Source organism: Sander lucioperca, chromosome 22 (genome assembly GCF_008315115.2).
Source record: "Sander lucioperca isolate FBNREF2018 chromosome 22, SLUC_FBN_1.2, whole genome shotgun sequence".
NCBI classification, from domain to species: Eukaryota; Metazoa; Chordata; class Actinopteri; order Perciformes; family Percidae; genus Sander; species Sander lucioperca.
Window position 1 is genome coordinate 2,725,536 of NC_050194.1, and position 22,500 is coordinate 2,748,035.

At 44.3% G+C, this 22,500-nt stretch overlaps 3 protein-coding genes across 3 annotated transcripts in view; 1 reads left to right on the forward strand and 2 right to left on the reverse strand.

The window, feature by feature from the left end:
- Nucleotides 1-8,444, forward strand: part of slc16a12b (solute carrier family 16 member 12b) — a 16,211-nt gene extending 7,767 nt beyond the window's left edge. The window contains exons 4-8 of the mRNA XM_031312200.2: nucleotides 2,180-2,323; nucleotides 2,691-2,993; nucleotides 3,212-3,551; nucleotides 4,602-4,861; nucleotides 8,038-8,444. Coding sequence (XP_031168060.1) covers nucleotides 2,180-2,323; nucleotides 2,691-2,993; nucleotides 3,212-3,551; nucleotides 4,602-4,861; nucleotides 8,038-8,264 — 1,274 coding nt within the window. The 3' untranslated portion in view covers nucleotides 8,265-8,444. The remainder of the gene's footprint in view (nucleotides 1-2,179; nucleotides 2,324-2,690; nucleotides 2,994-3,211; nucleotides 3,552-4,601; nucleotides 4,862-8,037) is intronic.
- Nucleotides 1-22,500, reverse strand: part of LOC116059247 (microfibril-associated glycoprotein 4-like) — a 181,905-nt gene that overhangs the window by 108,230 nt on the left and 51,175 nt on the right. The window lies entirely within an intron of this gene.
- The window catches only part of LOC116059238 (kinesin-like protein KIF20A), a 38,016-nt gene continuing 26,655 nt past the window's right edge, over nucleotides 11,140-22,500 (reverse strand). The window contains exons 20-32 of the mRNA XM_031312196.2: nucleotides 21,815-21,956; nucleotides 20,114-20,287; nucleotides 19,317-19,441; nucleotides 18,546-18,719; nucleotides 17,511-17,791; nucleotides 15,576-15,733; nucleotides 14,865-14,939; nucleotides 14,347-14,579; nucleotides 13,807-13,932; nucleotides 13,571-13,636; nucleotides 12,276-12,348; nucleotides 11,862-11,998; nucleotides 11,140-11,323 (exon numbers count right to left, since the gene is read on the reverse strand). Of these exons, the coding sequence (XP_031168056.1) occupies nucleotides 11,240-11,323; nucleotides 11,862-11,998; nucleotides 12,276-12,348; nucleotides 13,571-13,636; nucleotides 13,807-13,932; nucleotides 14,347-14,579; nucleotides 14,865-14,939; nucleotides 15,576-15,733; nucleotides 17,511-17,791; nucleotides 18,546-18,719; nucleotides 19,317-19,441; nucleotides 20,114-20,287; nucleotides 21,815-21,956 (1,848 nt within the window). The 3' untranslated portion in view covers nucleotides 11,140-11,239. The remainder of the gene's footprint in view (nucleotides 11,324-11,861; nucleotides 11,999-12,275; nucleotides 12,349-13,570; nucleotides 13,637-13,806; nucleotides 13,933-14,346; nucleotides 14,580-14,864; nucleotides 14,940-15,575; nucleotides 15,734-17,510; nucleotides 17,792-18,545; nucleotides 18,720-19,316; nucleotides 19,442-20,113; nucleotides 20,288-21,814; nucleotides 21,957-22,500) is intronic.

A 22,500-nucleotide genomic window follows, 5' to 3' on the forward strand; every position in this document is an offset into this window, starting at 1 on the left:
CATTATTTTAAACCCTTTAAATGTTTTTATTTTAATTTCTGAGGTTAAATAATGTCTTTAATATTGGGTTAAGAATTTATTTTGTATTGTGACGCCGGGCTATTTATTTACATAACTCTCTCTCTCTATATATTTTATTTATTTTAATTATTTATTTTGTAATGTCTTTAGGAGACAGACTAGGGTAGTTGTGGAAATGACCTTTTATTTAAAGTTTTAATCTCCCGCTGTACGTCCTGTCCAGTGGTTCTATTAACCTGTTTTTAATATCTGGCCGTCTTTTAAACAGCTTTTATATAACCGAACCCGGCTTTTTAAGGAGATTTTTAAATGTTTTATTCATACCAGTGGTCCCCTTGTGCCCGTGCCCCTCGCAGCACCCATCCTGGGCGTTGCATTTTAAAGGAACACGCCGACTTATTGGGAATTTAGCTTATTCACCGTAACCCCCAGAGTTAGACAAGTCGATAAATACCCTTCTCATCTCTGTGCGTGTTGTAACGCTGTCTGACGGTTCCAGCGGCATCAGGCCAGCACAGAGAATGCAGGTGAATGGTTCCAGTAGTAATCCTACTGCTCCCAATAAGTGACAAAATAACGCTGTTATTGTAAATGTTCCTATTTACATGTTGTGATTTGTAGAGTCACAGCATGTACAAATAACAAGGTCACATGACACACAGCCATCTTCTAACTGTAAACAAACTGGGAACTATATTCTCAGGCAGAAGAATATAGTACTTGGGCGGAATGATTTGCTTTGCAGCAAACCTGTCTGAGAATATAGTTCCCAGTATGTTTACGGTTAGAAGATGGCTGTGTGACATGTTACGTTGTTTTTTGTATACGCTGTGACTCTACAAATCACAACATGTAAATAGGAACATGTTGGCGTTATTTTGTCACTTTTGTCACAATTCGGAGCAGTAGGATTACTGGAACCATTCACCTGCAGGTTCTGTGCTAGGCTAAGCTACCGGTGGAGCCGTCAGACAGCGTTACAGCACGCACGGAGATGAGAAGGGTATGTCTGGACTTATCTAACTCTGGGGGATACGGGGAATAAGCTAAAGTCCCAATAAGTCGGCGTGTTCCTTTAACCCAAACCTAACCCTAACCATAACCATTGCCTAATCCTAGTGAGACGTTGGGGGCTTCAAACACTGATAAATGTCAGCTCAAAGCCAGAGGGAGGGGCCAAAATAGCACAGGAGGCTTATCCCTCCTGGTGTCCTCACGTCAAATTTGACCCATTTTCAAAAAGTTTCTATATCAGATATTTGGGTTTCTTTCAACCAAATTTTAAAACAAAATAATGTGGATGGTTCCATACAACCATTACTCTCCACAAGTAAAATAAATAATCAGTTCAATACTTTAATTTGGGTGTGTTATTCAATTTTATAGCATTTGAAGAATTTTTATTTTAATACAAAAACATTGAAAAAAGTGACAAAAACGTCAACAGTTGGGAAAAAAAGTTATAAATTAAAATTTTGACCCAGAAAAAAAGGAAGTTGCTCGGTGGCCGAGAAGACATCGCGAGGGTTTTAAATACATCGGGAGCAAAAAATTTCTTCGAAAAATGTTCGAAAACGTGGGGGAAAACCCCTACAAAACGTCAAAAGGCGTAGAAAAAAATCGACCAAAACATTGGAAAAAGTGACAAAAAAATACTTGGATAAAAGTGTCAAACGTTGGGAAAAAAAGTTTTAATTTTGATCTAGAAAATCAAAAAGACAACACGACGAGGGTTAAAAGAATCCTGTTGAAATTGTCTAAAAAGCCGCAAAAAGGGCTCAAAAATGTTTATAATTTGATGTGAAAGTGTGCCGTAAACTAGGTTACTATGCCTGTGACAGTTGCTATATTCAGGGCTCATACGCATTTTAACTAGGGCTGTCAAATGATTAAATTTTCTTAATCGCGATTAATCGTTGAATTTCTATAGTTAATCGTGATTATTCGCATATTTTATCACATGATTAAAATTCTATTATTTTGCAGTTTTTTAAGTCCATATTAACAATGGAAAGCCATTCTTACCAGTGGATCTTGATTGGGAATCAAATGAATGCAAAGAAAGTTACTTTATGAACTTGATTTTAAGATTTGTAATTATTTATTATATATTTAATCTTTTGTGTGTGTGTGTGTGTGTGTGTGTGTGTGTGTGTAGCTCCTCTTGGCAGTCTGGTTGGTAACCGCTGGTCGTGTCGGGTGTCGGTGATGCTCGGTGGGCTCCTCTCCTCCGCTGGTCTCCTCCTCGGCTCCTTCAGCTCCAGCCTGGAGATCCTCTACCTCACCATGGGAGTCCTGACAGGTAACACACACACACACACACACACACAGAGACAGAGAGAGACACACACACACACACACACACACACACACACAGAGACAGAGAGAGAGACACACACACACACACACACACACACACACACACACACACAGAGACACACAGAGAGACATACACAAACACACACACACACACACACACACACACACAGACAGAGAGACACACACACACACACACACACACACACACACAGAAACGCACACACATACACACACAGACACACAGAGACACACACACACACACACACAGAGACACAGAGACACAGAGACACACACACACACACACACTCTCTCTCTCTCTCCTTACTGTCTAAGATGTGGTGTGTGTGCAGGTGTGGGCTTCGCTCTCTGCTACACGCCAGCCATCGCCATGGTGGGCTGTTACTTTGAGCGGCGGAAGGCGCTGGCCTACGGCATCGCCATGTCAGGCAGCGGGATCGGCACCTTCGTGCTGGCGCCCGCGGTGCAGCTGCTCATCGAGCGGTATTCGTGGCGTGGGGCGCTGCTCGTCCTCAGCGGCGTCGTCGCCAACCTCTGCGTCTGCGGGGCGCTGCTCCGGCCAATCACAGCGCGGCAGGGCGAGGAGGAGCCGGCAGATGGCGAGGGGGCGGAGTCAGCGATGGAGGAGAAACCTGGTGAGCAGCAGAACTGTACACGTGTCTCTGTCTCTGTGATGATCTAGCTACACATCTACCTACTTATCTATCTATCCATCTATCTATCCATCTTCCATCCATCTCTCTCTCTCTCTCTACCTACCTACCTATCTATCCATCTATCTATACATCCATCTATCCATCCATCGCTTTCTCTCTCTCTCTCTCATCTATCCATCCATCTTTCTTTCTTTCAGGAAACGTCTCGCCGCAGTACGCCGAGCTGGCTGGAAAACTCCCCAACCAATCAGACGACAGATTGATATCTCTGCTCTCAGGAAGTCCCGCCCCCCGGTTGCAGAGGAGGCGGTGCTTCTTGTCCAGCGAGGAGTACCGCTTCCTGCTGCTGCCAGACTTCCTGTTCCTGTCCATGTCCTTCCTGTTGCTGGCGGCCGGCTGCAGCCTGCCCTTCGTCTACCTGGTGCCGTACGCTCACAGCGCCGGCGTGGGCCACCAGCACGCCGCCTTCCTCATGTCCATCCTGGGCGTCCTCGACATCGTCGGGAACATCACCTTCGGCTGGCTCACCGACCGCAGGTACGGGGCTCAAACGCCAACACTGGCTATGTTCCCATCTAGGGCTGCAACTAACGATTATTTTCATAGTCGATTAATCTGTCGATTATTTTCTCGATTAATCGATTAGCTGTTTGATCTATAAAAATGTCAAAACATGGTGAAAAATGTGGATCAGAGTTTCCCAAAGACTATATATAAGAATGGATCATCAGTCACACACTTCCTGCAGACGTGTTAGACCGGGAGCTGAACTCTGAGCTGGCCTCTGATTGGCTGAGACCGGGCGCTGAACTCTGAGCTGGCCTCTGATTGGCTGAGACCGGGCGCTGAACTCTGAGCTGGCCTCTGATTGGCTGAGACCGGGCGCTGAACTCTGAGCTGGCCTCTGATTGGCTCACAGAAGATAAACACCTGATTAAAAACAACCTGAGAAACTGAAATATCAATAATATCAATGACAGATAATCATTATCTGGAGCTGGACAATCTTCACACAGTCACTTCCTGTAGACACACACACACACACACACACACACACACACACACACACACACAAAGAGACACACACACACAAAGAGACACAGACACACAAAGAGACACACACACACAAAGAGACACAGACGCACTCACACACACGCACTCACACACACACACACACACAAAGAGACACACACACACACACACGGAGACACGCACACACACACACACAAAGAGACACACACACACACACACACACAAAGAGACAAACACACACAGAGAGACAGAGACACACACACACACACACACACACATACAAAGAGACAAAACCACACACACACACAAACACACACATGGACACGCACACACACACACGGACACGCACACACAAAGAGACAAAAACACACACACACACGGACACGCACACACACACACACGGACACGCACACACACACACTCTCACACACACACACACGCACACACAAAGAGACAAACACACACACACAATTTATTATGCAAATATAATGATTTTGTATATGTGTGTCTGTGTGTTATGTTTCTAAGTAAAATGTGTGTGTGTCTGTCCCGTAGGTGTGTGAAGCGGTGGCGCCTGGCGTGTTACGTGGTTGCCGTGGCGATGGAGGGCCTGTGCTGCCTGGCGGCTCCGCTGCTGCGCTCCTTCCCGCTGCTCGTGCCCTTCGCCGTGCTCTACGGCTACTTCGACGGCGCCTACGTGGCGCTGATCCCCGTGGTCACGTCGGACACGGTGGGGCCGCAGTACCTGTCCTCGGCGCTGGGCGTCGTCTACTTCCTGCACGCCATCCCGTACCTCATCAGCCCGCCAATCGGAGGTGAGCATTAGTATTCATTCATCATCTACATTTGTTCTTCATTTTATTTTTTTTATTTCTTTTAAACTGCAGAAAATTCAGCAGAATTTTGTGGGAAAATGTTTTTTTTGTCAGTGTCTGTCTGTCTGTCTGTGTGTGTGTGTGTGTGTGTGTGTATGTGTCTGTGTGTGTATGTGTCTGTGTGTCTGTGTATGTGTCTGTGTGTGTGTGTGTCTGTGTATGTGTCTGTGTGTGTCTGTGTGTCTGTCTGTGTGTGTGTATGTGTCTGTGTGTCTGTCTGTCTGTCTGTCTGTCTGTCTGTCTGTGTGTGTGTGTGTGTGTATGTGTCTGTGTGTGTATGTGTGTCTGTGTATGTGTCTGTGTGTGTGTGTGTCTGTGTGTCTGTCTGTGTGTGTGTGTGTGTGTGTGTGTCTGTGTGTCTGTCTGTCTGTCTGTCTGTCTGTGTGTGTGTGTGTGTGTGTCTGTGTGTCTGTATGTGTGTGTCTGTGTGTGTGTCTGTGTGTCTGTCTGTCTGTCTGTGTGTGTGTGTGTGTGTGTGTGTCTGTGTGTGTGGGTGTGTGTCTGTGTGTCTGTCTGTGTGTCTGTGTGTGTGTGTGTGTGTGTGTGTGTGTGTGTGTGTGTGTCTGTCTGTCTGTGTGTGTGTCTGTCTGTCTGTGTGTGTGTCTGTGTGTGTGGGTGTGTGTTTGTCTGTGTGTGTGTCTGTGTGTCTGTGTGCCTGTCTGTCTGTCTGTCTGTCTGTCTGTCTGTCTGTCTGTGTGTGTGGGTGTCTGTGTGTGTGTGTGTGTGTCTGTGTGTGTGTGTGTGTGTGTGTGTGTGTGTGTGTGTGTGTGTGTGTGAACATTAGTATTCATTATCTCCTGGGCCCAGTTTTTCAAAAAACTTAATCTGGATCAAATTGATCTGGATTTGGAAATCCCATGTTTTTCTATCCAGGATCTCCTGATCCATCTTACTTTATGACAGCTTTTTAAAGGAACATTGGATTGGATCACTGGGATCTAAATACCAAATTTCAGGATGACTAAATCCTGTTGACCAGAGCCTTAAATGGAGCCAACAGTGTAGCCTGCTGGCTCAGCTGAGAACTACAGGTAGGACACATATAGACAGGTAGGACACATACAGACAGGTAGGACACATACAGACAGGTAGGACACATACAGACAGGTAGGACACATACAGACAGGTAGGACACATACAGACAGGTAGGACACATATAGACAGGTAGGACACATATAGACAGGTAGGACACATACAGACAGGTAGGACACATACAGACAGGTAGGACACATACAGACAGGTAGGACACATACAGACAGGTAGGACACATATAGACAGGTAGGACACATACAGACAGGTAGGACACATACAGACAGGTAGGACACATATAGACAGGTAGGACACATATAGACAGGTAGGACACATACAGACAGGTAGGACACATACAGACAGGTAGGACACATATAGACAGGTAGGACACATATAGACAGGTAGGACACATATAGACAGGTAGGACACATATAGACAGGTAGGACACATATAGACAGGTAGGACACATATAGACAGGTAGGACACATATAGACAGGTAGGACACATACCAGTGGCCACTAATAGACATTGTTTGATGTCGAGCCTTCTGATTGGATCAGGATAATCCTGTTTTTTTTTTGGATCAAATAGATCCCAATCCAAGTTCCGAGGGCAGGTTTGATCCAGATCAAATGTAGGATCAGATTACATGCTCTGATCTTAGTTCAGAATCCCTCTTTTGTTTTTGAAAAACCCATTTCCAAGATTTGATCCAATCCGTGATCCGAAATCCCGAAATGGATTACTTTAGAAAAACTGGGCCCTGGGAGATGTGTGTTCACATTCTGTCTTCATTTTATTATTATTTTATATTCAGCAGAATTTTGTGAAAAAATACACACACTATACACACACACACATATATATATATATATATATATATATATATATATATATATATATATATATATATATATATATATATATATAAGGGGGCTGTCAGCGTTAACGTGTTAATCGCGATGCGATTAAGGGCCGACGCGATGCAATCAATTCTTTTTAATCACATTAATCTCATGCCGGCATTTATTAATTTCTGTTCCACCTCCCTGGGCTCGGCGTGGTCCTAACAGCTACTATGTTGACCCGTTGCAGCACCGTTACTTCTCATCAAGCTGCCACTTCCTCCTAACACATCCTGCTGCTGCTGCTGCAGCATGATGGAGAAACACAGCAGAAATAACTCTGAATGGAGCTTTTTATTTTCAGAAACTCTGGACGGCACGTAGACAAGTCAAAGCCATATGCACGTTGTGTAAAGCCGAATTAAAATATCACTGAAGCACATCAAGCTGGAGCTACCAGCTACAGAGCTAAACATAGTAGTTCAGTTAACGTGATGCTAACGCTACCTGGGCTAAATGGGTGGCAACTACCAGCAGACCTGTCAGCATCGTAGAGGACTCTGGTCTTAAAGACGTACTACGGTTGGCATGTTCTGACCTGTCTCATTGCCGTCGAGGGGGACAGTAGTTGTCACGGATACACAGCCTGTACGACACGGAGGAAGCAGCCACACTGGAACTGCTGCAAGGTGCTGCAAACGCTGTCTCATTAACCGGTGATCACTGGACGTCAGAGAGGAATCAACATTATTTAGGAGTTACTACACACTATATTGACTCTGGTGAGGAGAGGGATTTGTAGTTTTTTAGTTAGGTACTTGGAGGAATTGTGCAATAATGACAGATTCACACATTTTGCTTTTGTTTACAGTAAATAAATAATTACAAATCTTAAAATCAAGTTCATAAAGTCACTTTCTTTGCATTCATTTGATTCCCAATCAAGATCCACTGGTAAGAATGGCTTTCCATTGTTAATATGGACTTAAAAACTGTTCTGAAATGCAAAATAATAGAATTTTAATCGTGTGATAAAATGTGATTAATCGCGTTTAAAAAAAATTAATCGTTTGACAGCCCTAATATATATATATATATATATATATATATATATATATATATATATATATATATATATATATATATATATATATAGACACACACACACATAGTTAGAGAGTATTTCTGATATAAATGTGTATGTATAAATAATGTACTTCATTGTTGAATCTCCTCCGGCAGGTTGGCTGGTCGACGTCACAGGAAGTTACACGTCCACCTTCTTCCTGAGCGGTGGCGCCCTGCTGGCCAGCGCCGCCGTCCTCGCCGCCGCCGCCGGGGTCCGCCACTGTCGGCGCGGCCGGCTCGCCGCCTCCAGGGACCCCAAGCCCCGCCCCCTCTGTCTCTCCGACCAATCACAACACTTCACCGACTTCGATAAGGAAACGCTCGGCAAGGCCGCCTCGTAGCCTCCGAGGAAACGACCAATCGGAGACGCTGAGGAGGGCTGTGATTGGCTGAGGCAGGCGTCAGTCAAATGCATGGACAAACAGGGATATAAGCTATGCTAATGCTAGCAGACTGGCTGCTGAGGACCAGACTCCATAGAGAAAACACAGGATTTAAAGCTGCTTTTCTTCAGGGAAACTGACTGAAGCATCACACACACTGCCAAGTACTTAATTATTAAATTAACTGACCAACTGATAATTCATCGCCAGACATTTTCATATTTATTTACTTGTTTTCGAGAATTCACCGGTTGAAATGTTAATATTTTTGTGTTTTCTTTGGACCAAAACATTTCAAAAGACGTCACCGAGGACTCCTGTTACACTCATATTTAACACACACACATACATACACACACTACATACACACACAGAGACACACGCACACACACACACACACACACAGACACACGCACACACAGACACACACACAGAGACACACATACATAGAGAGACTCGCACACACAGAGACACACACACACACACACACAGAGACACACACACACAGAGACACGCACACACACACACACACACACAGAGACACACACACACAGAGACACACACACACAGAGACACACACACACAGAGACACACACACACACACACACACACACACACACACACACACACACAACATGGGAACATAGTGACTCTTTAAGGGTGATGTCATGGCCTAGTGACCCTTTAAGGGTGATGTCACGGCCTGTAAACGTTAAGTGTGACTGTGAGCTTCCTGTTCATGTCAAAATAAGAGTCAGGCTGTCAACCAGAGAGACGTGACGGTAACCTGAAGTTAAACTAGTTAGAAATTAGGGAAAGAAGTTTAAACATTACACACGCTTCCATCAACAGACACGAGAACTACCTCCACACTCTGGGCCGTCTACAGGTTAAGGAACATGTTCATTAAATGTCTCCGTAAGTTATTCACACGTACAAAAACAGACCAAGTTATGATGTAACAAAGTCAAATCTAAACTGGACTCACCGTCTCTATGTTGATTCCTTCAGCTCTCATGTCCAGTCAGAACTATTTGGTAGCGAGGAAAGATTTCAGCCTTTTCTGCTGCTTTTTCCCACAGCTTTAGTGGGTTTTTACTACTCAGTCATTGAGTTTTAATATTTTTTTTTTTCCAACTTTTTTCTTCACGATTTTTGTCCTTTTACAATTTTGTAGCTTTTCTGACATTTTTTCTACAAATGTTCTGAATTTTGAGGGAAATGTTCATTAAATGTCTCAGGACACACACACACACACACACACACACAGAAACACACACACACACACACACACGTTTTTCCTACTTTTTCTTCATAATGTTTGACCCTTTTTTTCAAAGTTTTTGTCACTTTTCTGACATTTTTTCCAACATTTTTGGTAGTGTTTTTCTACAAATGTTCTGAACTTTGAGGGAAATGTTCATTAAATGTCTCAGGAACTCATTCACACAAACAAAAACAAACCAAGCTGTGATGTTAAGTGTGTGAAATGTAAACTGTATGTTGATTCTTTCAGCTCTCAGGGATGTTAAATATGATCAAGTTTTCAGTAACGCTCCTCTGAGACTCTATTCTAAGTGTCTGACAACATTATGGGATGGATCCCTACAGAGATAGACCTTTTAGTTAAAGAGTAAGATCCTTTTAGTTTAACATGAAACAGCCCCGAAATCACCATCACCAAACCCACCAGACTCCATGTAAATAATCAGCACTTTTGATTACGTACTGATTATTTACATGGAGTCTGGTAGAAATATGCTGGCTCTATACACGCTAAAAGTCCTGATTATTTACATGGAGTCTGGTGGAAACATGCTGGCTCTATACATGCTAAAAGTAGAGATTATTTACATGGAGTCTGGTGGAAATATGCTGGCTCTATACACGCTAAAAGTCCTGATTATTTACATGGAGTCTGGTGGAGATATGCTGGCTCTATACATGCTAAAAGTCCTGATTATTTACATGGAGTCTGGTGGAAATATGCTGGCTCTATACACGCTAAAAGTCCTGATTATTTACATGGAGTCTGGTGGAAACATGCTGGCTCTATACACGCTAAAAGTAGTGATTATTTACATGGAGTCTGGTGGAGATATGCTGGCTCTATACACGCTAAAAGTCCTGATTATTTACATGGAGTCTGGTGGAAACATGCTGGCTCTATACACGCTAAAAGTAGTGATTATTTACATGGAGTCTGGTGGAGATATGCTGGCTCTATACATGCTAAAAGTCCTGATTATTTACATGGAGTCTGGTGGGTTTGGTGATGGTGATTTTCAGGGCAGATAATCACCAAAACCACCAGACTCCATTTAAATAATCAGTACTTTTAGTGTGTAAAGAGGCAGCTTAATCAATAGTATGATTTAGGGAAAAAATAGTTTTGTCTTAAATTTATACATCTTTTAATATCTAATATCAGGGATCGTAACTTCATTGTCTTGTCTTTTAAAGCGGAATAACAATAACATTCTCATCTTATATTAAATTGTTTCAAACATTTCACAAATAAAACTGTATTTTGTTGTTAATGTCCATTAAAAGGAACATTCTGTCAATCATGTTTGTTTTATTTCAGTATATTTTATATAGAGGTTTTTCAATGCTTTTATTTTGAAAGATCGTTTCCTGTACCTGCAGAGTGTGTTTTGGGTCTTCTCAGCCACCGTAGGAACACACACACACACACACACACACACACACACACACACACACACACACACACACACACACACACACACACACACACACACACACACACACACACACATACACACAGGCAGACAGACAGACAGACAGAGAGAGGATGGGAACCGTGTATTTGTCTCAGCTCTTTATCCATTAAAACAAAGAAACAGAAAAACTGACTGTACATATTTAAAAATCAATCAATGCGGTTTGACGTGTGAAGACAGGTGATGATGTCACTTCCTGCAGGTTTTGGAGCGCAGCTGTCTCCTAATGATGAGGTGATGGCTCTCCTTCTCCTCCTCCACTCCTCCAGACGTCTGAAACAAAAACAGCCTCAAGACTTACACCTCACACCATGGTGATCAGACAGGTAGACAGACAGGTAGACAGACAGGTAGACAGGTCAACATAGGGTTAACATGTCCTCACTTTACAGGGAGACAGACAGACAGAGAGGGAGACAGAGACAGACAGGGAGATAGACAGACAGACAGGGAGATAGACAGACAGACAGAGAGAGAGAGAGAGAGGGAGACAGACAGACAGACAGGGAGATAGACAGGGAGACATACAGAGAGAGAGAGACACAGACAGACAGAGAGACAGAGAGAGAGAGACAGACAGGGGGACAGACAGAGACAGACAGACAGAGAGACAGAGGGAGACAGACAGAGAGAGAGACAGACAGACAGACAGAGAGAGCGAGCGACAGACAGACAGAGAGCGAGCGATAGACAGAGGAGGGAGAGAGAGACAGAGAGAGAGAGACAGACAGACAGAGAGACATACAGAGGGAGAGACAGACAGACAGAGAGACATACAGAGGGAGAGACAGAGAGACAGACTCTTCCTCACCATGGTCGGGGAGTCGAGCAGCGGGGAGGACGCGCCCGTCTTAAAAAGCTTCTTCCGTCCTCGTTTTGGTTTGGTTGCCGTGGTAACCGTCTCTTTCTCCACCGAATGTCCGCTGACCAGACTGATGATGGTTTTAGCTGCAGAGACAGACAGAGAGATAGTTATATATATATATAAATAAAACAGACAGACAGACAGGCAGAGGGAGAGACAGACATAGACAGGCAGACCTAGGGAGAGACAGACAGACAGAGAGAGAGAGACAGACAGAGAGAGACAGACAGACAGACAGACAGAGAGAGAGAGAGACAGACAGACAGACAGACAGACAGAGGGAGGGAGGGAGAGACAGACAGGCAGGCAGATAAAAAAGTTAAAATATATAAATGTAATGTAATGTAAAGTCCCTCTGACCTTTGCTGCCCAGGATGGAGGGAGAACTGTGGAGCAACTCTCCGATCTTCTGCAGAGCCCCATCTCTCTTCTCCTGCAGCACAGAAGAACAAACATGGACACAAAAGTTCAGAGATATAACCTAGGGCTCCTATCTCGCACCCAGCCCAGCCCGGCCCAGCGCAAAGCCCCACGCAAGTGTCTTTGCTGGTCTTACAGGGAGGTGTGTTCAGGTGCATTCTGGGCGTGCTGGTTTTACAGGGAGGTGTGTTCAGGTGCATTCTGGGAGTATTGCTATCTTGAGGCAGCAGGAAGTGATGGCACCATTGACCAACAAAAACCTGGTCTAAAGTCAATAACGCAGCATTTCATTGTTATTTTAACAGAGCATTAGTAAAATGCTCCTAGGCTCGTGCACAGCGCGCACACACTATGCTTGTTACACACACAGGGACGCACAGCAACACACACACACACACACGCACAACATTACAAGCATTACACAGCCAGCGTACGGTAGAGTCTTCCACACAGCCAGCGTACGATAGTCTTCTACACAGCCAGCGTACGGTAGAGTCTTCTACACAGCCAGCGTACGGTAGAGTCTTCCACACAGCCAGCGTACAGTAGTCTTCCACACAGCCAGCGTACAGTAGAGTCTTCTACACAGCCAGCGTACGATAGTCTTCTACACAGCCAGCGTACGGTAGAGTCTTCCACACAGCCAGCGTACGATAGTCTTCTACACAGCCAGCGTACGATAGAGTCTTCTACACAGCCAGCGTACGGTAGAGTCTTCCACACAGCCAACGTACAGTAGAGTCTTCTACACAGCCAGCGTACAGTAGAGTCTTCTACACAGCCAGCGTACGGTAGAGTCTTCCACACAGCCAGCGTACGGTAGAGTCTTCTACACAGCCAGCGTACGGTAGAATCTTCTACACAGCCAGCGTACGGTAGAGTCTTCTACACAGCCAGCATACGGTAGAGTCTTTCACACAGCCAGCGTACGGTAGCGTCTTCCACACAGCCAGCGTACGTTAGAGTCTTTCACACAGCCAGCGTACGGTAGAGTCTTTCACACAGCCAGCCAGAATTTTGGTACCGAAGTATCGGTTCTCGTGACATCCCTAATTGCATGTTACGCCCAAAACACACCTAGATTAATGAAGACACTAAGTACAACCCTTTTGAACCATGCAACCCTTTTTTCCACCGTCAAACTAGCAAAAGTGGGTTCGTACACGCCCTAAACGCACCTGCGCCAGGCGCCCCACGCCGTGCGCTCATGTCTTTATGTTTGGTTGGTTTCTCACCTGTTTGTTGTTTCTCTGAGTGTTTCCTCTCACTCTGTTTCTCTTGTTCTCACTGAACACCAGGTCCTGAAACACACACACACACACACACACACACACACACACACACACACACACACAAAGACATAGAAAGCAAAGAAAGAGTCGGAGAGAACAATTAAAACATGTCAAAAAATGTCTTGTTTAGCACCAATCAAAGCTAGCTCACACACACACACACACACACACACGCCTACCTGCACTTCGCAGCTCTTCCTCTTCCTCCCGGTTGTTTTGGGGGATTTCTTTCTGTCAGCCACGTTGGATCTCAGAGGAGACACGAAAACGTCCTGTTCTGGAAGAAAGACTCGAACACCACACCTCTACTCACACACAGACACACACACATACATACATACAGAGAGACACACAGAGAGAGAGACAGACACAAAAAAAATTATCCCGTTTTTTGTTGCTTATAAAGAGATATTGAGTTATTTTGTGTGTGTGTGTGTATATATATATATATATATATATATATATATATATATAGATATGTATAGATAGATATATATAGATAGATAGATATGTATAGATAGATATATATAGATAGATAGATATGTATAGATAGATATATATAGAGATATTTATATATAGAGATATATATATATAGAAATATATATATATATATATATATATATATATATATATATATATATATATATATATATATATATATATATATATATATATATATATATATCTTTTTCCTTTCTTTTTATCTTTTTCCTGCTCACCTGTGTGTCTCTCTCCTCCTTCAGTCTCTCCACCTCTTTCTTTACAGCATCATACTCCCGGCTCTTCTTCTCTTCCTCCTGCCTCCTCTTCCTCTCCTGCAGTCTCTGTATCTCCTCCTTCAGCTCCTCCACCACGGTCACCTTCCCCTCCTCCACCTCCCTGTTCTCCTTCTCCTCCTCCTCCTCCTCTTCCTCTCCTCTCCTCTGCAGGTTCTCCTTCAGACGCTCCAGCTCTGACACAAACAAACAAACATTCATTCCCTGAACACATCATCAATAAAACATCGGCCAGCTGTTTAAGGTCTAACTCTCTCCAAAATGCATCCTAGGGTCTTTTTGTGAATGTACCCGAGTCAAACTGTCGTTTAAAAGCATATTTAGGACGGAATCACCACTTTTAAGATGCACCGTATTTTAGTTTTTCGGTCAAATGGCCTTTTGAATGGGAATGCTAGGGACACTTTAATGCTAGCCTCAAACCCTGCTGTTACAGGTGATGAAGATGAAGATGAAGATACCTTTTCTCAGAGTCTCTGTCTCTCGGTGACATTCTTCCAAAAGTTTCTCCTTCTCCAACACATCTCGAAGCAGCTCTGACACAAAACAGATTCACACATTACAACAAGACAGGAAAACACACAAACATATACACACACACAAACATATATATACACACACACACAAACATATATACACACACACAGACACACACAGGAGACACACACACACACAGGTTTGTTTCACTATCTTTGTGGGGACCCGTCATTGACATAATGCATTCCCTAGCCCCTTACCCTAACCCATCACCACTAAATGCCTAACCTTAACCCTTACCCTCACCCTAACCATAACCTAATTCTAACCCTAATCCTAAAACCAAGTCTTAACCCTCAAACAGACCTTTAACCTTGTGGGGTCCAGCACAAGTATACTGGACTCCCGGTTTTTGGACCCCACGAATATAGTAAAACAACCACACAGGAGACACACACACACACAAACATATATATACACACACACACACACACACACACACATATACACACACAGAGACACACACACACACACACACACACACACACATATATACACACAGACACACACACACACACACACACAAACATATATATACACACACAAACATATATATACACACACATACACACACACACACACACACACACACACACACAGATTACGCTCCCTCTCCTGTGATCTCTCCATCTCACCTTCTTTCTCCCTCTCCTGTGATCTCTCCATCTCCTCCAGTCTCCCCCGCAGAGCTCCGGCCTCAGACTCCAGCTCCGCCCTCTGGCTCTCCAGCCGACGGATGAACTCTGCCTTCTGATTGGCTAACTCCTCGCTGAGCTCGACGCACCTGTTCTCACTGCAGACAGACAGGAGAGTTCAACATGTACCTGTTGGATATGACTCAGGGCTGTCAATCAATTTAAAAAAAAAAAAAAAACTTCGAAAATAAAGGGTCAAAGAACCTAAACAATAACTGACTGATAACAGTTTTTGATGACTCATGTCTACCTTTGCGTCAGTTTACTGCAGAAAAAAGAAAAACCTTGAAATTAGGGATGCACCGAATTCAGATTTTTGGGGTTGGGCTGAATCCTGAATCCCCTGGTTGAGATTCTGCTGAATCCTCGTCCCATCCTCAGTCCATGAACACAGTAAACTCATTAATGAAGATGCACCGATAGACCGGCCGGTGACCAGAATTGGCCGGTTTTCACGTGCTCGGCCATGACCGGTGACCGGCAGGTCAGTCTGACATATGGTGATGTCATGCTGGTCAACGCTCCAATTAACTGACAACATAAGTTATACCAGTTACAGTTCTCAAGGACGCACGCACACACGGACGCCACGGCACGGACGCCACGGCACGGACGCCACAGCACGCTCTCTTTCTCCTTTCTCTCAACTTCTCCTCCGTGTGTCGGCGCTATTCTCCACATGTAGGAACCTGGTGAATTAACCTGCAACATGTCAGCTGTTTGGGAATTCTTCAGCGTGTGTGCAGAAGATAACAAGTTTACAATATGCAACACCTGCAAGGAGAAAGTAGGGCGTGGAGGGACGACACCAAAAACCTAAATCACATTTCTTTAGTTGATATTGATGTGAAAAGAAGGAAATGGTTCTAACATTGCTCTTTAGATGTGTGTGAATGTCCCACACCAGGAGTAATTTATATAGTTCTATTTTATAGTGATCCATTATCTGTTCAACACATGTTCTATTAAAGAAAAGATAGAAAATAAATATGTGTGTGTGCTGTAAAGTGGTTAGAAAAAATTAAATCAGAATCGGCCTAGAAAGTTGTAATCGATGCATCTTTACACATTAATGAAGTAAACAGTGACTGTCCTTCCTTTGCCGTACCTGAAGTTGCTGCATTCTGGCTGCTGTCTGTAGATTCCTTCATCACAACTCGTATTCTTTCAGATGTTTCCTACCAGATGTTGTAACAGCGGTGATGTTGTGTATAGTTTAGGGTCCTCGCCACCACCAGACTAATCAGCATTACAGATTGAACATGTAGCTGGACTTGAATGGCCTTCTTTTGACTGAAAGTTCTGCCAAACTACACTTTTTCTGCTCACCAGTTCCATTTCCACTTCCTCACAGCCTGCTGCATTGAACGCTCCACCTACGTAAACACCTTCCTGTAATCAACGGCGCCGTCATCACGGCGACCAGCGTAGCGCGCAGAGTGACAGCGTAGGGTTCAGCAGAAACCCAACCCGTCAAAAAGCCCAAAATTCAGCCGGATCAGAAGCAGAATCCTGGATTCAGTGCATCTCTACTTGAAAGATCCTCAAAAAAACCTCTGGAAAAACTTGGAAAAAGCATCAAAAACTTCAAAAATAAAATGGTGAAACTAGGGCTATCAAAATAACGCGTTAATTTCGATTAATTAATCTGAGGGAAAAAAAAAACGCAGATTAATCCATTCCATATTGAATGTCCTTTTTTTACTTTCTTAAAAAGTATCGGTCCAGGCACCGTTAATTATGTATGCAATTAATTTAGATTAATTAATCACAGAGTATGTAATTAATTAAAATACATTTTTAATCGATTGACAGTCCTAGGTGAAACCCCTCCCCTGATATCAAGGAATAAATCCTGACTGATAACAGTTTTACCTTCGCGTCAGAGCTTCCTTCAGCTGGGTCTTTTCCGTCTCCAGATGTGTCAGAGCTTCCTTCAGCTGGATCTTTTCCGTCTCCAGATGTGTCAGAGCTTCCTTCAGCTGGATCTTTTCCGTCTCCAGATGTGTCAGAGCTTCCTTCAGCTGGATCTTTTCCGTCTGCAGTTCTTGGATCTGTTGGGATTTCTGAGCCGATCTCTGCAGCGCTGCCTGGCTCTCCTTCTTCAGATCCTCCAGGGTGGTGTGAAAAACACTGCTGTTCCGCGACTCCTCCTCCTGAAACGAGCCAAACGGAGTGAGATGGAGGAAGTCCACGCCTGTACCCTAACAGCTGTATGGTTATACGTTGATGTGCCATCAAAAATTAGGGGCAAAAAATGTTGAGACAGGGAGAAAATGTTATAAAGAGTGACAGAAGGCACAAAAACCTTGAAAAAATCGACAAAAAACAGTAACACACAGAGACACACACACAGAGAGACACACACAGACACACACACACACACACACACACACACACACACAGAGACACACTCACACACACACAGAGAGAGACACACACACACACACACACACACACACAGAGACACACTCACACACACACACACACACAGAGAGAGACAGAGACACACACACACACACACACACACACACACACACACACACACACACACAGAGAGAGACACACACACACACACACACACACACACACACAGAGACACACTCACACACACACACACACACAGAGAGAGACAGAGACACACACACACACACACACACACACACACACACACACACACAGAGACACACTCACACACACACAGAGAGAGACACACACACACACACACACACACACACACAGAGACACACTCACACACACACACACACACAGAGAGAGACAGAGACACACACACACACACACACACACACACACACACACACACACACACACACAGAGAGACAGAGACACACAAACACACACAAAAGGGAAAAACGTCAAAGAAATCGAGTGCTTAGAAGAAACAAGTACCTTGACTTCCCGTCTCAGACGCTCCACTTCCTGTGTCAGACTGTTGATGCTGTCGTCCTTCTCCTCTGATTGGCTCTCCAGGGCCTGGAGGCGGGTCTCTGCAGTGTTGAGCTGCTCTGATAGGCTGTCGGACCTGTCAGTCTGCTCTCTGATCTTCGTCTGCAGACCGGTCACCTGGGGGAAAACGTAAAGGTGTAAGGTGGAGGGGAGTGGCGAGGAGCATAAGGTGGAGGGGAGTGTACGTGGCGAGGAGCGTACGTGGCGAGGAGCGTAAGGTCGCGAGGAGCGTAAGGTCACGAGGAGCGTAAGGTGGCGAGGAGCGTAAGGTGGCGAGGAGCGTACGTGGCGAGGAGCGTAAGGTGGCGAGGAGCGTACGTGGCGAGGAGCGTAAGGTCGCGAGGAGCGTAAGGTGGCGAGGAGCGTAAGGTGGCGAGGAGCGTAAGGTGGCGAGGAGCGTAAGGTGGCGAGGAGCGTACGTGGCGAGGAGCGTAAGGTCGCGAGGAGCGTAAGGTGGCGAGGAGCGTAAGGTGGCGAGGAGCGTAAGGTGGCGAGGAGCGTAAGGTGGCGAGGAGCGTAAGGTGGCGAGGAGCGTAAGGTGGCGAGGAGCGTAAGGTGGCGAGGAGCGTAAGGTGGCGAGGAGTGTACGTGGCGAGGAGCATACGTGGCAAGGAGCATACGTGGCGAGGAGCATACGTGGTGAGGAGCATACGTGGCGAGGAGCGTACGTGGTGAGGAGCGTACGTGGCGAGGAGCGTACGTGGCGAGGAGTACCTCTGTCTGGAGCTGGAAGATGCCGTTGACCAGAGCCTTGTTCTCCTTGGTCAGTCTGGAGGTTTCTCTCTGCTCCGACTCCAGAGACGAAAACACAGAATCACAGTTCAGACACCCGGGGAGATCTATCAGAGAGAGACAGAGATCTATCAGAGAGAGACAGAGATCTATCAGAGAGAGACAGAGATCTATCAGAGAGAGACAGAGATCTATCAGAGATCTATCAGAGAGAGACAGAGATCTATCAGAGATCTATCAGAGAGAGACAGAGATCTATCAGATCTATCAGAGATCTATCAGAGAGAGACAGATAGAGACAGGCAGGCAGGCAGACAGAGAGACAGACAGGCAGACAGTTGGACAAACAGACAGGCAGAGAGACAGGCAGGCAGAGAGATATCGAAACAGAATGAGACAGAGAGACACACAGGCAAGACGGTCGGTTCGAGACCAATAGGGGTAAAAACTCTTCGTCCCATGTGCAATAACTCAGCTTAATTTGCACATGTAATGTAGTACGTGGTTTAGTTTTTAGAGATTGCTCCAGTGGTGATAAATGGTGTTGTGTGTATTACATACAGGAAACCTTTGTTGTACTCATGTCTTGGATTGTTGCCTCTATTTGTATGTTGCTTGAATGTGTTTCTTTCTATCTTTCACTCCTGACTGCAAATCAAGTTTCCCATTTGGGATAATAAAGTGACTGAGCTGAGCTGAACTGAGGCAGGCAGTTGATTAAAGAAAGAGAGTGAAGTATTTATATGTGGTGATATTTCTTCATATCGAGCCGCTTGTACCTTTGAGTTCCTGCAGCTCCTTCTTCAGCTCCTTCACCTCCTCCTCTCGTTTCCTCAGCTGCTCCTCCATCCCTTTCCTCCTCTCCTCCCTCTCTCTCAGCTCCACGATGGTTTCCTCTTTACGCTCGTTTTCCTCCTGCAGACGCCAGATCTCCTCCTCCAGAACCGGGGAGACTAAAGGGAACAAAGAGCAGATAAGATAAGCTTGATCGATTAGACCCAAAAACATTTAGCAAAGATCCCTCATTACTGCCAATTATATATATATATATATATATATATATATATATATATATATATATATATATATATATATATATATATATATACCCATTTTAATGGCGTCAACGTTCTTTTTGGCCTAGCAAACTTTGTAGTTTTTTTTCCACATGCTGTTGCAACAACTACTAACGTTAGAAAAACTACAACACCACACCGGATCTAGCTAGACCGGAAACTAAACAACAGGCACGCCGCACACACTTGTTTGGGCTTGGAGCCGGCCAAAGAGCAGTAGGCTAATGTTACGTTTTGAGTGGATGGCGAGCGCGAGACGCCGAAATGGATGCCAATAAGATTCTGAATGGAAAGTTTACTTTTAAAAAGTTGCCAAATGGTTCCATTAACAAGACCAAAATGATGTGTGTGTTTGGTCGTTGTGAACTGAGCTATCATCGCAGCACGTCCAGTCTGAAATACCACTTGATGGCCAAGCACACAGCTGACAGCCAAGCACACAGCTGATGACCAAGCACACAGCTGATGACCAAGCACACAGCTGATGACCAAGCACACAGCTGATGACCAAGCACACAGCTGATGACCAAACACACAGCTGATGACCAAGCACACAGCTGATGACCAAACACACAGCTGATGACCAAGCACACAGCTGATGACCAAGCACACAGCTGATGACCAAACACACAGCTGATGACCAAGCACACAGCTGATGACCAAACACACAGCTGATGACCAAGCACACAGCTGATGACCAAGCACACAGCTGATGACCAAGCACACAGCTGATGACCAAGCACACAGCTGATGACCAAGCACACAGCTGATGACCAAGCACACAGCTGATGACCAAGCACACAGCTGATGACCAAGCACACAGCTGATGCCAATCCACTTTTCCATGTTGATAAGAGCATTAAAATGAGAAAAAAAATAATGGGACAAAAAGAAATCAAGGGACATTTAGAATAGATAAAAATGTGCGATTAATTGCGAGTTAACTAGGACATTAATGCGATTAATCACGATTAAATATTTTAATCGTTTGACAGCACTAATATATATATATATATATAAAAAAAATGTTAATACGGTATCCACATACACGTCCAGAGTCCTACAACTACTTTATCTCTGGCAAGGTCGGCCAACTTTCTCCATTTACTCTACCAAGGACATCGTCAAACGTTGTCGTGACGGCAGAGGTATGTGAATGTTTGATGTTTTAATGATCCGATAGCCTCCTTGACGTTATGTTAGAATATCAAAACAACAGCTGAAGCTATCGCATTGTTGTCATTATATAGTTTAGTTATTTCTACTTCAGAGACCATACCACACTATCTGAAAACCTTTTCAAACTGGGCTTATAGGCACGGCAACTGCAGTCATGAATGGGTTTATAAGTAGCTGTTGACAAAGATACATTTCCTATGGGACAATAACTTTATCTTATCGTACCTCTCTTCTTCGCCGGCCCTCTCTCCTCTTCATCTTCTTGGTCCGGAGCTTCCCGACGGCGTTTCCCGCCCACGTCTCCGTCTCTGTCGGCCCTCTGCTGAAGCTCCAGCAGCTCCGAGCGAATCGACTCCACCAGAGACCTCTGAAGGACCAGGATGGGAGTTTGAGTTTCAAAACAAATCTGACAGAATAATCGGAACAAAGCGACAAAAACGCAAAAAATAAAGACTAGAGAAAGGCAAATGTCAAAAAAAAAAAAACCCGATAAGAAAGTTGAATAAGGCGACAAACCGTAAAACAAAATCTAAAAAAAATAAGCTACAAAAACGTAGAGAAAAGCGACAAAAATATGAAAAAAAAAATCACTTTTTCTAGGATTTGGGGCGTTATTTTGTGTCTCTGGTGCTTCCACACACATACAATCAGAATCAGAAATACTTTAATTATCCCAGGGGGAAATTATTTTTTTACAACTCCAGATATACAAACATATATTATCCAGACTTTAACATACATATATTAAAAATGAATATACAGTAATAATATATAAAATATCATAATAGTAATAATAGTGCAATAAAAAAGAGAAATGATTGTCTATGTTTGAGAGATTACAGAGAGGGGGTGTATACAAACGTTGATAAAAACCCTCCATGCTGTTTAGAGTGAGATACGGTTTCTGAATG